Source organism: Clytia hemisphaerica, unplaced genomic scaffold, assembly GCF_902728285.1.
Source record: "Clytia hemisphaerica strain Z4C2 unplaced genomic scaffold, Clytia hemisphaerica genome assembly, whole genome shotgun sequence".
NCBI lineage: Eukaryota > Metazoa > Cnidaria > Hydrozoa > Leptothecata > Clytiidae > Clytia > Clytia hemisphaerica.
In genome coordinates, this window is record NW_027103537.1 from 227,926 (window position 1) to 242,371 (window position 14,446).

General features: G+C 36.6%; 1 protein-coding gene across 1 annotated transcript in view; it reads left to right on the forward strand.

Annotated features, from left to right (window-relative positions):
* The window catches only part of LOC136799969 (BTB/POZ domain-containing protein 16-like), a 33,452-nt gene that overhangs the window by 8,021 nt on the left and 10,985 nt on the right, over positions 1-14,446 (forward strand). Inside the window, exons 7-15 of the mRNA XM_067056594.1 lie at positions 201-314; positions 8,422-8,536; positions 8,926-9,058; positions 10,637-10,704; positions 11,378-11,453; positions 12,555-12,595; positions 12,725-12,761; positions 12,984-13,038; positions 13,648-13,730. Of these exons, the coding sequence (XP_066912695.1) occupies positions 201-314; positions 8,422-8,536; positions 8,926-9,058; positions 10,637-10,704; positions 11,378-11,453; positions 12,555-12,595; positions 12,725-12,761; positions 12,984-13,038; positions 13,648-13,730 (722 nt within the window). The remainder of the gene's footprint in view (positions 1-200; positions 315-8,421; positions 8,537-8,925; positions 9,059-10,636; positions 10,705-11,377; positions 11,454-12,554; positions 12,596-12,724; positions 12,762-12,983; positions 13,039-13,647; positions 13,731-14,446) is intronic.

The following is a 14,446-nucleotide window of genomic DNA, read 5'->3' on the forward strand; positions in this document are numbered from 1 at the left end:
TTTTGGGGTTTTCAGAAGGACAATCCAACCCCGGCAATTAGGTCCCCCCGTTTATTAATAAAATCTCGAAAATTTTCCAACCCCCCCCCCCTCCCTGTTTATTTGGAACCTAAGAGTAAGGACTAATATGTAGAGTTTTTTATTTGGTCGATTTACACATTTATTATATTCTACTAACTTGATTTTGTTTTATTGTTCAGCTTCATTGGAGAAATTCGATTCGAATCAATCATCCATAATGACGCCTTATCTTGACGATGATGGACATATCTGCTTATCTTTACGAATCAACAACCCATTGATCACTGTTGAAGGTGAATCGATTATTTTTCTTTTTTGTTCTCTTTAATTGACTGGATGCAGCATTTTCCAATCTTTTTCATGACGCCTTTGATAACTCAAAAAATACCTTTAGTATTGATATGATATATAACTAGTTACGCGGATCGTTGAAATTGTACTTAACTCCATTCTCCATTTTTTTGTTTACCCAAAAGTAAAATAAAATAAAAGAATTAATAGTAATGAAAAAAGCTAAATAACAAATACCTACCGTGGCTGAATAGGACCTTTTAGTTTGTGTTTAGTTTGCGTTATAACGCGCGGCCGCGCTAATTATACGCGGCCGCGTGTTACAATACGCGGCCGCGTATTTTTTTGAAAACGAAAACATGCGGCCGCGTCTTTTTTCGAAAACATGCGGCCGCGTCTTTTTTCGAAAACACGCGGCCGGGGAATAAAACCTGCGGCCGCGTGTTTTTGTCAAGAAAAAGACGCGGCCGCGTGTTTTTGTCAAGAAAAACATGCGGCCGCGCGTTATAAACATGCGGCCGGATCTTTCTTAGATTTTTCAAGCCGGAACTTTCTAAAATTCGCCGGAACAGCAAATTTTCGCCGGAAAAATGGTATTTCTTGAATTTCTCGAGCTGTACTTTATATTTTTTCATGAAATTTTGCACACTGATGCAAAATGGCAAATACCTGAAATGTGACAGAGTCCGATTTTCAATAAACATTGTTTGTACATTGTACATTGACTTTGTTTGAATCTCTGATATGGATAATAATAATAGCGTTAAGTTTTTGTTTGTCGTTGTTCATTAATTATGGCCTTGCAGATTGATTATTAGCCCTCTAGTGCTATTTGCGCTCTCCGCTTCGGAGACCTACCTTTACCTGAAAACTCTCAAAGAAAAAAGAAGATAAGAGGGGTATGAATGTTCGATCTGAGTATAAATGTGTTTGTGCTTAGACTAGCTTTCAATCATTAACTTGGCTGGGAAGCCAACTACCTGCGGAGAGATAATATGCGAACGGAGCGCGGGAGATTGTTGAAATGACTTCTTCGGAATTAACACGAGCTAAATTCTTAGCTCTAAAAATCACGAATACGGGGACGGAAAATGTTTCAGGCTAGTTCACTGGATAAAAAAAGGTGGGTGAAAACGTTAGTTTATCTGGTGGCAGCTGTAGAAATTTTATATTATATTATATTACATAATTGGTTACTCGAAACAATAAAGATGACACGTTGTTCAGAAAATGGTAAATATCTAATAAAACGTCTCAATAGCAAGTTAACGACCAATCCAATGACGAAAATTCCTGCAATATGTTCAACTTAACCTAAATTTTCTTTCAACAGGCTAATATCCTCAAGGTTGAAAATATTTAACTCTTTCGATTCCGCCCCAGCTAAAATCGTTCCATTTTTGAGGACCTTATTCAAAAAACTGGCACGCTGAAAAGAATAGCCCTTGAAATGGGCTTTCCAACGAACCCAAACATGGCCTAATTTGCTTTAGAGGACGTCTATCAAAATAATCCTGCATTACTAAAAATAGACAAACAATAGAAAAACGACAAAAAACGACAATACTGACGAGTTAGGCTAACTAAAGACAAAAAGAACGACAACTTTCGCACTCAGATCATCAAATTGAAGCCCAGTGTCACTGCATACTGTGTCTGGGTAAGTTAACTTTTCTAGATTTTCAAGAGAAATGAAATTACCTGAGTTTAAAATCGATTGGGTCGGTTTAAAACGCGATTGGTTCAGTTTGAAACGCAATATAGGTCAAAACAATTAAATGAAATTTAAATGTCAATTGGTCAACTTTTATTGCATGTGTCATTAAAAGCTAAAAATAGTTATAAACTTTTTGTAAATTAATGTCCGAAGAGAATTTAACCCTCTTTTGCACATGACATTAAGGAATTTGCACTTCACGTAGAGGCTTCTCGAAGAAACGCTTGCATACGAAATCTATCTAAACGTGACAAACCCTACTACCGTCAGCTACATAAAGAAGTAGGGTTTGGCACAGGCTAGGGATATATGCAATAAAAATGGCACGTTGTTGAAATTTTTATACTACTTTAACCGGATTGACTTTCGCGAGATAAAATTTCGCGAGGTCAAAAATTCGCGAAATGTTGCGCATAAACTTTCGCGAATTGGAGCTATCCCAAAATTTTGCGAGATAAACTTTCGCGAATGAAGAAATTGATTAAAAAACAAACCACCAAACCACAGAACCCAGCCAACTCCCAAGGGTCTAGTTCTCACCAGGGCCATGCAATTGTGAGGATTTGACCATTTGGAAGTGGCTCAATAGCTCCAGAGGTCGAGAAATTAGGAATTGGAAATGGAATTGGAAAAGTTGCAGAATTTCGCGAGATAAACTTTCGCGAATGAGCAATTTTAGATTTTTCGCGAGACAAATTTTCGCGAAAAAGGGCAAAATTCGCGAAACTCGCTAAAGTTTATCTCGCGAAAGTTAATCCGATTAAAGTACTTTCTAGATTAAGTTTAAGTAGGAATTTTTCTAAATTAGAAGAAAGTAAAATAAGGTACAGACTTGTTTTGTAGAAATCAATCGTTAATTAAATACATCTATTGGACCTTTGGTTTTTTGGCTTGGTGTTTTGGAAAAGTTGGTACCAAAAAATCGGCGCTTAGCTTTATCATAATTAGATCTAGTGAAATGTGACATTTTCCAGACCATACTTAGGAGGACTTAGTAATCCGATTTCCCGGGAAATACGAAAAAACCAAGCCGATATCACCTTTTAAACCGACCTAATCACTTTATAAACCTACCCAATCATTTTCAAACCTCCGACTGTTGTCTAAACTGGATATTTTTGACATGGATACCACCCCACACAGTGCGCCCATTGGTGGGCATCATTTTGGGTAGACTAGCAAGCGTCTGGTTTTCCTGAGACACAAGACGCGGAAATTGTGCTTATAAAGTGATGTGCGGGCGGGGAAATTATTCTTATAAAATAAAACGCTACGGGAATGAGAGGTTTGTATTCAGTGAACGTAGTGAGCGTGTTGAAAACGGAGCTACAGCGAAATACAACGACTAGTTACTAGTCTACATTTTGGGAGCCCCGTCGTGTGTCTTTTTTTCAAAAAAGACGCGGCCGCGTGTTTTTCATAAAAGATGCGGCCGCGTGTTTCTCATAAAAGATGCGGCCGCGTGTTTCTCATAAAAGATGCGGCCGCGTGTTTTTCATAAAAGACGCGGCCGCGTGTTTTTCATAAAAGATGCGGCCGCATGTTTTCAAAAAAAGACGCGGCCGCATCTCATAACACGCGGCCGTGTATTATAACACGCGGCCGCGCGTTTAAACATGCGGCCGCGTTTCTTGAAAAATACACGCGGCCGCGTGTTAAAAGGCGCGGCCGCGCGTTACAACGCAAACTTAATACAAACTAAAAGGTCCTCTACAGCCACGGTAAATACCGGTAGATGAAAAATTTAAATAATGAATGTTTCTTGCTGTCGGTGGGACAATAGTTAGGCGTTTGATCCACTTTCCTATTTGCTTTCGACCAGGGTGGTTGAGCTGATATTTGCTCTTGATTTCTATTTACTCCCGCTTGTCATTACTTGCACTATCAAAGTGTTCTTTTAACCCCCCCCCCCCCTGTTCAGTAGAACTTTTATGACCTCACCACATCAACAGAGTACAAAGAGGCCCCCCCAGTCGACCCTCAATTCACGTATTCACGTGCAGATTTTTGCCAATTCACGTATTCACGCGCGAAAAAAACATTTTCACGTTCGCGTGGTAATTTTGCTTTTAATTCTTTTGTTAAACGATTATGAACTTATTGGGCTAAATATGACCTTTTATGGCCTCTTTTAAAGCTGTTTGACCTATTCTTATACCAACAATTTTCATCAAAATGAAGTTTTCTGCAGTTTTGTGATTTTATTCTCGATAGCGTCGACCCTTTAGGGAAATGTTTAAGGTCTGTCACGCCAAAGTTACAAAGAACTACCTCTCTGGCGTACAGTGATATAGACCCTGTCTGAATTTACTTGTTAAGGGTGGCAAATGCAATGTTAAGGCTTAGCTTTAAGGATTTCCCTCCGAATTTTTTTCGTCGCAGACCCGTATTAAAATCTATTAAGATTAAGATATTTTATAAAGTTTTGATTATTTTGAGTAACTTTACAATAACATTACGTCAGTATGATATCCAAGATTATATGCGAGCGAAGCGAGCAAGAAAATTTTTAGATTTAGGTTTATTTAGTTTTGTTCTAGACAACAATTCGCTTTTCACGTTCACGCTCAAAATCTCGATTCACGAGAAAAATCTTATTTTCGCGTTCACGTTGATATCTCAATTCACGTATTCACGCGCCGAAAAAGTCCAATTCACGTATTCACGACAGAAAAAAGGGTCATTCACGTGTCACGCCAGCCCCTGGGGGAGCCCCTACAAAGATAAAAAGCAATAAATTAGAGATATTCCACCACGACATGAATGCAATGTTCTCCTGCATTGTTTAACTGGCTACCACCTCGCCTGTGTGCTTCTGAATGATAAACCCTCATTTCTTCGCCCTCCTCTACGGGGTATCCACCCGCTGGTTGAAAAACGAATTCGTCTGCCATCTGATCGAGGCCTGGGACGACGTACTTAAAAGATCTTGGTCCTGGTGGATAGACATTCACTTTATTTGCATCAGTAATAACTACAAATGCTTCGTATAGCTCCATCGGTCTTGCTGGGAAACACCCCCAAAGCGAAATAATGTTACCAGCGGCATGACAGCTGGCTACACCAGAAACATGCACCAATTTAATGTATTTCAATTTGCCTTTTTGAGGAAGGATGAAACGAGTGAAAATGCTGTCGTCTTTAGCACTGTAACACGAGGGTTGCTCTGTAAGTTGCATCTTCTGAACTGAAAGTGTCATAGACAAAAATGTATTTCAAGGTTATGTTCGAATCACCATGTGTCGAATATTTCAATTCATATTGAGATTATATACTTTTTCAACGATTTCTTAACACCCATGTTCGCTATATAAAAATGTTATACACCATTGAAAATGTATTTTGGAGGATAATAATTATCAGGCGATTGAAGACTTTGAAAATGAAGAAGGATTGCTAAAAAACTATCCTCATACTTTTTAAGACAGACTTTAAGGTTTGAACCAGTTTCAAAAAATGAAGAATTGAAATTCATTTTGTACTCCCAGTTTACTTTTTGAGAAAAGTGGATTTCGAAAAGTAATTTTATAGTGAAACCTACCAGAATTCTTGTAGAATGTTGTGCTTTCCTCATTTCCAACCTCTTTCGTTTGGATATTTGAATAATCTTTGTTTGTGCAAAAACAAGTTCCATTTTTGACCAAAAGATTTGCTTTCTCTTCGTGTTGGCAGTGGAGTAAACAAGAAGTAGTTGTTTCCAAGTTCAATCCACTCTCGGCTACCGTAAAATTAGACCCATCAATATTTTCGAATACTTTGTACTCTTCACATTTAATTTGCAGAAAATATTGACTTATAAACAGAAGAATGTGGATAAGCTGATGTCTATCCATAACATTCAATATATCGATCTCTTTTTCGTACTACCTTTTCAGTTCCACTTTGAAAAAGAAAATCAAATTTGACAATTTTCAAGGAAATCAATTCAAAAGTTATTTTTGGACATACAGCATTCATTACAAAAGGGGGGAGTTGCTGTGCTCAATACTCTCAATTGACGTATGATGTTATTGACTATAAATATGAATTTTTCAAACTGTATTTGAATTCAATCTTGAATTCAAAAAAAGAAAATTTATCTGGTTATGAATTTTCTATCCGAGACATCAAGCTTTGATTTCCCTTTTTATGTATTGATTGCGAAATGGATATATATTATTATTTCAATGCTCGCACCAAGGATTTATTATACCATGAACATATAAATGACTGGACAACTATCTTTTACTGTATTGTCTCTTTGAAGCGAGCTTCGTTGCCGCCTGTTTTTCAAAATTTGTATGAAAAATCCGACAATATTCCTTCATAATTTTATTTCTTTGAATTATTTAGGTAAAAAGATTGATAGAGCTTGAACATTACTCCTAATGGACAAAAAAATTATTTTCGAATTTTTTTACAAGTTTGTAATACTGGATATACAAGTAACAGATTTTTGCCGATTTCTCATGTCCGCAGTAATGATGTTATTGTTCACTCTCCTTCCCTCATTAAATGATTTTTCGAAGCATTTTTTATTGCCTTTCTTATCGAAAATCACTCATCCAATTCCTAAAAGAGAATTAGAACTTTCCTGTGAGAGTCAGATTCTTCCACTTAATTGCTAATTATAAGTCGTTATGACGTTTCATACTTTGAGAAAGATGCAAAAAACGTGTTGTGTATAAGAAATTGAATGTTCACACCGGAAATTTTCAAACTTCAACCTCAAAAAAACCACCTTGCCACCACGTGCCTTCAAAAGAATTCATGCCACAGTGGAACCAATACACTCAAATCTTATGTATATTAATTTCCGATCTTCTGGGAACAGTTTCGAAAGATATTTCCAATTGAAAATTTCGTGTCACTATAAGCATTTTGTCTGAATTTCTTGTTTAATAATGATTTTCTCACATTAGATTTTACAAATGTATCCAGCTTGGTATGCTAGCCTTACTTTCAGACTTTTTTTTTCTGCAAATGTACAAAAAGAAAGAGCTAGAGAACTTTTTTAAATAAGAGTAATAAACATTTTTTTAAATCAGACCAGGGATATGTTATAGCGGAGCTGCATGAAGGACGAGAATTCCTTAGCGGATTGCTTTGTCTTTTCTATTGTAAACTGTTGATAATAGAAATCCATCTCTGTCCCCTTGAGTGTTCTGTTTTATAAGAAAAATGAAGCAGACAATAAGTATTCATGCAGTACGTTTGCACATATTTTGCTATGATGTTCCCGCTTTTCATCAAAATAATATTTGTAGAAGATACCCCAAAAGCTTCCTTGTAAATGAAATCTATTTTTATCAGCTTGTGTTATGAATTTGAGAAGCTTTCATGATTTATCTTTAAAAATTTCGGATGTAAATATTTTGACAAACATTGTTTCAATTGACTTGAAATTTTTTCCATAATCAGACATACCGACTTGCTATCTGAAAATATCAGTTAGAAAGTGAGGCACCCCGCGGTGTAGCGCGGTATTTCAAATGAAAAAGTACTATTTATAATCTTAGAGAAGAAGCTTCTTATAACTTTACTAATGAAAACAATGTTTTTCATTTTTTTAAATTGTCATTCACTAATGTTTTACAGACCCTCTTGATAATTAAAAGTTTTTAATCGTGAACGATAAATGCAGCAGCAGAATCATTGACCAAGAGGAAACCAAATTTCACGATTTTGTAATTAAAAAAGTTAAATTTCATAACAAATTTTAATGTCAGGGACAGAGATAGAACAAGGCTTTTTTAAATGTGCGTTATCCAGCTCCGCTATAATATATCCCTGATCAGACACCTTCGAGCCGCCATGACAGTTGTCCTTTGCGGACACAGCTAGAACATCGATTGTTTTTTGGTACAATGGAAATACAATGGTCGCTCTCCACCGTTTTATGAGACGTTTATCCAGTGTATAATAAATCTTTGCTCGCACTTTTTTTGACAAAAACACAACTTTAGGAACATTTGTTTTAGTAAGCAAGGACAGCTTTAAAATCGAGATTCTAAGTGTAAAAAAGTAAACGGAAATCATACTCCCTGGTCAAATAAATCCTGTATATTAGAGATTTTAAAGGAGGTCAAAAGACGGGTCTTCTGTCTGGAAATTGTCGGATAAGATGTGTAAAAACGCAAACTTTTTGTTATTTAGGCACCTTCTTGTTACAGCACCCTTTTTCGGACAATTGAAAGAGGCCTCACTGGCAAATTTTTACAAACTTTTTTATGTTGGTTATAGGACCTAAAACGAACCTCTCAGGCACATGTTATTTTCTTTTAAGATTTTAAAGCATAGTTCTACTGGGCTATGAATATACCTTGAACGAATAGAGCCTGCAGAATCTAATGGAGGCTCATGTGCAAATTTTAAAATTATTCAATTCATTTAATTTAAATTTATTTGTTCAGTGCTGGCCATTGCTTTGTTGTCACTGTACAAGAATCTAACAGCTCTTCCCATCGAAGATGTTATCAACATTATGGTGGTCGCCCAATTGCTCAAAATATCAAAATTGATTCAATTGTAAGTTTCTGTATGAAGTGAAACCAAGTGAAAAATTTATTTAGATTCTATTGGTCAAAAGAAAGGAGAAAAAAAACATTTTATTATATCATCAGCCAAAAACAATTAACTCGCCGATGTATGAAAATGTTGTCCTTCGTTAATTTGAGTTCCCTCAAATGTGCTCTTAGGTTCCAAATAAACGGGCGGGGGCCTAATTGCCGAGGGGAGGGTTGGAAATTGTACTTTCGAAAACCCAAAAAAAGGCTAAAATAAGACTATTTAGAACAGAATAAGGGACCTTCTCTTTGAGGGGGGGGGTCCTAATAATCTAAGAGTAATGAAAGTCTGATGTTTCAAAAGTCTGCATAATGTAATGATATAATTATCCGATTTTTATTTTATCTCAGGTGTTTGGATATCATGTTGGACTCGATCAAAGCGAACACAGTTGGATTATACCACCGTATCGCAAAAGAGTATGATCTAACAGAACTTGCACATGAATGTGTCTCTTGGCTTGAACTTAAATTGCAACCAACAGTGAGTAGTGCTTAACAGGAAGAGTTAATTCCCACTGAGGTTTTAATGAAACAATAGAAAGTTTCGAAACCTAAGCCAATCAGCTGTGTGTCAAACATTCTTTTATTTGAATTCTTTATTTTAATCCTGTTAAAAACTCCCGGTGGGGTCACTAGTGGGTGCCGTGCCTATAGAGCAAAAGCAAGGCCTAATAGCCTGGAACTGCATGTTTTGTCGACCATAGAAGGAGAATAGGTTCCACGATCCGTACAAAATCTCAGTCATTTAATGTCCATGACTAACCGCAACGCAGAACTAATATAAATGATATAGATATTAACATGATCGTGACTTTAATGAGTATTTACGAATCACTCTAAATCCCCGTCTCACAGACCCACTTGGACCCCTCCCACTGGAATTTTTTACCAAAATAACGTTTTCGGTGGAAAATTATACTCAAATAAACCAAACAACTCTGCAAAATTTTCTGGCTTGAAAACCATGGAATTTAAATCTCCAGTCCAGTCCGTTATTTTTATCCCCACTGGCTGAAAAAATCCTACAGTACCGGGTCTGTGAGAAGGGGACGTGTCTATATTAATATTTCAATTGTCAAATTTGCCTTCTTTCACTGACTTATAATTTCAGCGGCCTCAGGCCCTTTAAGTGGATTTGTTTTCGAGAAAAAAGTTGATTCTACTAACCATTTTTGAAACATCATTACTCTTTCAAAAAAAATTCTTTTTAAGAAATTCTTTCGACTTCATGACGGAAAAAGATAGAATTTTAATATGGTTACAATGATACCCATCAAGTCGGTGAAAAATTTACATAAAATTTCATTAATGTGGTGAAAATCGCTAAAAAATACATAAAATGGCGCCTCCGCGGGATACAGCGTTGAGCTTTTCACCTCAACTTTTGTACACAAGTAGTTCAAGCAGGTGGCTATTCGAAACTACCTCAATAGTGAAATATTTATTCATAGTCTTTTCTCTATGCACGAAAGAATTACCAAAACTTCAGTATTTTCACTTGAGTTTAAAGTTCAAGCCGTATTTTAACTATATTGCACAATAAAACCCTCCACTACAGAGGTACTTTCAATATGCCGCCTCTCCCCCCTACTGCCTTGGAAAAAGAAAATCACGAATTTTCAATTTTGTATCGCGCGGAATGTAGGAAAAACATAGTTTCTCCAAGAAAAAACTTCAAAAATGGAAGGTACAGGCCAATGGGTAAACCTGTTTGTTAAAAATGCTTGATTGACAAGTAGATTCTTACGCAATAAGCCAGTAATCAAATTTAAAAGTAAGACGCAATTCTTTCGTTCTTTTGAGCATAAACCAATTAGCTCTCTCTCTTATTTTTTTCTTAAAAGAATGTTTACAAAAATAAGATTTCGTTTATTAAATAATCTTTTTAAAGTGTTGATTGATGCGTGAGGCCTTTTCATTAAACATGCAACTTTGTCGGTGTTTTTTTAGACTGTACCAGAGAGATCTTAGAAAAGAGAGAAAAGAGAATTTTCGTTTCAGAGCCACTTAAAGGGCCTGAGGCAAAGCTGAAGTTAAAAGTTTCTTGTTTATGTTTCAGCTTTCCACAGAAGTTTTCTTGTCGCATATTTCCAAAGAGTTGATGATGGAGATAATTACTTCTCCAAAGTAAGTAGAATTAGGGAGTGGTCAGAAACTATTAGGGTGGGGTGGAGGATATTTTCAAAAATTCTAAAAAAAATCTCCCCTTGATATCCTCAAAAAAATTTCAAACTCCCTCCCCAATCCCTTTTTACCAGTAGGTGGACAAACTTTAAGGATTCATAGCATCTTTCGTGGGGTGCAACTCGAAAGTAGATAGAATTTTTTGAGAGGAAGCGTAAAAACATTATTTTTTGAAAAATGATGTCATATCATTGTTATGATCGTGAAATCGCACGGTTCTACGAATTGCAAATGATTGGGCTCTTCCAAAAAAGTATTCGTACATGGGGATTGGAGGATATATTATCCGGGGATAATGAAAAAAATTGCCTTTTCTGTAAAGGGGGGGGGGGATTGATGGGGTAAACTTGCTCTTGGAGGGTGGTCAACTGATACTTGTTAGGGCAGCTAGACCTGCTGTCCCCATACAGTAGGGTCATAAGTCAGGGGGGGGGGATTTCCAAAAAAAATTTATACCTCCCATATTCAATCTTTTTATGGAAGAGCCCGTTGTCTTTCGGACTCGGACGAATTCCAAATTTCTTACTGGTTTCTTACTGGTGATTAATCCTATAGGGGTAATCCAAAATGTACGATTACAATTTGTAGTTATCCATTTCTTTTACTTCATTTGCAGTTTTTTCATTTTCAACGAGTACTCCGTCATTCAAATGCTGTGTTATTGGATCTTCTTCATCGAGCAGAAAAATATCGTAAGTAACTTTCAAGTATTTCTGTGATGTCGATAAATTTCTGGTCCAGTAAATTAAACTGATGAATTGTTGCAAAGTGTATTAATCAGGGTCAATAGCTTTTAGTGTTATAGAGTTGATAATTTACGTGAAAATCCTCGTAATCTAGGACTTCTCGCAGTCTTTAGATTCTATTTATTTGACCCACTGCCACCGGGCTCGGTTATCCAAGAACTTTACGGAACTTTGAACATTGAAAGGAGTGGGTATTCGAACCGGGAGCCCCTGATTTGAGGTGTTGACACCCTAGACCACCCGGCCATTAATCGTAAAAGCTTTCGCACTCTTTTCCGGTAAAAATCCATTTAATATTCGAAATTTCTGTCCATTAAATTTTATGAAGCCTCAAAGCTGCTCTAGGCATAATGTAATAGGATTGTTTTGGTCAGGCTCGTGCCCCGGGGGGGGGGGGGCACTCGATTTTGAAAATGACCGTACGTTCGGCCAAAAATCAGGTCTCTAAAATCGGACCCTTACAGTGCAATTTTTCAAAATTTTACCTCAAAATTTGGTATTTTCTCAAATTTTACACCCTTATAGTGCACTTTTTGGAAAAAATTTCAAAACTTATAATAAGCGGGGGGGTTGGAATAAAATTGTCCTGGGTGGAAAACTTTTGAAAAGGAGGCTAATACAGCAGAATTAGGACAAAAGAGGGAACTTTCAGAAACATTTTCCCAAAAATCAATAAGCGGGGGGGGGGGTTGGAATAAGAATGTCCTGGGTGGAAAATTTTCGAAAAATTAATTAGCGGGGGGAACGGCTATTAGGTACCCGAGAGTAGCCGTGAATGTCTTTTTTTACTTGACCTCTGCCAAACCTTTTTAAACAGATAAAAAATGACAACTTGAAAAATATTTTAGGCTGACATATATGCTTATGTTATGCTTAGGGATTCTGCAAATCCGAGCCTTCATATGCTTATAAGTGTTATGCTTATAAAAAAACAAACAAGCAGTTAGAAACTTTTTGTCCAAATGGTAACTGATTAACTAGCAACTCAACTAAGAGCCATTTTCACAGTCTTTTGATTGACGAGTGATTATTTACGTTTTATTTCAGGGAATGCCATCGTGGACAACTGTTGTCACTTGGTTCATGAGGTATAATTACTAATATATATTACTGGTATAATTCTAATAGTACGATTTTATTGATAGTACGATTTTATTGTTGTAACGTAGTTTTGCATGTCCATAACTTATTAAATATTATACATTCTATATTTTCAGTATCTCCAGTACGAAGCCATACTTGCAAACTAACGAGGTAACATGAGATCTGTTTATTCTCTTGAAAAGTGAGTGACATTATTACTGAATAGGTCAAGCCATAAGCCACAACCTTCCAACGCTTGATTCCAGATAAGTTTTGTGTTCTTCCAATCAAATTCGAATATACCCTTTTTTTACAAAAATAGAAAGCATATACCAGACTTGTTGCTTGGGTACTACAATAGAAGATTTGTCATCAAAGAATATTCTTTTTTAGGGCCGAGGTTATTTGCCACATTTCAAAGAACTCCGGTTGAATGGAATATTAGATCGTGAGTAAAAACATCGTTTTTGTTTAGTTCACCCCCTTCTCACAGACCCACTGGGACCCCTTCCCACTGGAAAAATTCGCCAAAATATCGTACCCGGTGGAATTTATACTATATTTTTGTCCCGACTGATAAAAATTCAAATAAACCAATCCTCACTGCAAAATAGTATGCTATTTTTCCCATTCCCACTGGATTTTCTGACTTGAAAACAAAAGAATTTAAATCCCCAGCCATAAAAAGTATGGGAATATCAATCCCCATCGAGTTTCAGTCCTTTATTTTAACCCCCACTGGCTGAAAAAATCCTACAGGGTCTGTGAGAAGGGGATGTTACACTGTACCCAGCTACTACTGCTTAAACCCAGTAAAATCTTTAACCATTCATCTCTCTGTGACTCTCAAACTTTACTGCTGTAAACTCTTTTCGAAAGCAAAGTCATATCCGCAATTTTTTTTACTTCTCGACTTCTCCTAACATTTATTGTATACCGTTGAAAAAAGTTAGACCTAGCAGTGAGAGGGTTAGAAAGAACTAAGGAATTATGTGTTGCCAATATCTTCAAGTCAAACATGTTGACCTTATTTATTCACTTTCTACCTCCACCCTAGCATCAAACGTTCATGAAATCCAAAAGATGAACTTGTTACCAACTTCATGGCTACTCACAGTCCTTCAAAACCATTACTACTCAGTAAGAAACTCATTCATGTTCAACTTTTACGATAAGGATGTACTTGCTATCTAAGACCCGGGGGAGGCGGGGTACTTAAACAAAAATAGGTGCTTGGTATGTGCGGACGATAAGGGTCTGTTTTTTCACCTTCCAAAGTTTCTCTAAGTGTTACAAGAAAATTTCAAATTAGTCTTTCTATGGTCGGAAAATTCACGATTTTTATTAGGAAATCTTTCTGATTTCGAGAGAAAAAATTGTAAAGTTTCTTTAAGGGGAAGGCATTTTTTTTAAATTGAAGAAAATTCCTCAATAAAGTCTCTCTAAAGGACACTTCTCACTAAAATCTTTGCCTCCCTAAGAGTCGGTTTCCGGAGGTCCCGTCCACACATGCCCTCCGCCAACCCTAGTACCCCACCCCTGGGACCTAAGAAGGACCACAATCAAGTCAAAACTCTCTACCAGCTAATGTTCTCCTTCGACCTTGGGTTTCCTAGACCCTCTTTATGGTTTCTAGAATACCGTATTTCTGCCACCTCTACAATAAGCGGGTTGAATAAATTTCAAGTGGATTAATTTTCGCGATGAAGGTATTAAACGTCGCCTTCCAACGAGTGTCATTCTGAAAATCTTGTAAATATTACAGCGGTGATCGGCGGTTGTAAACAAAGATGGCGGATGATAAATAAAAACAATGTAAACAATGAAAATGAAAGTGAAACTAAATCTTGCAATGG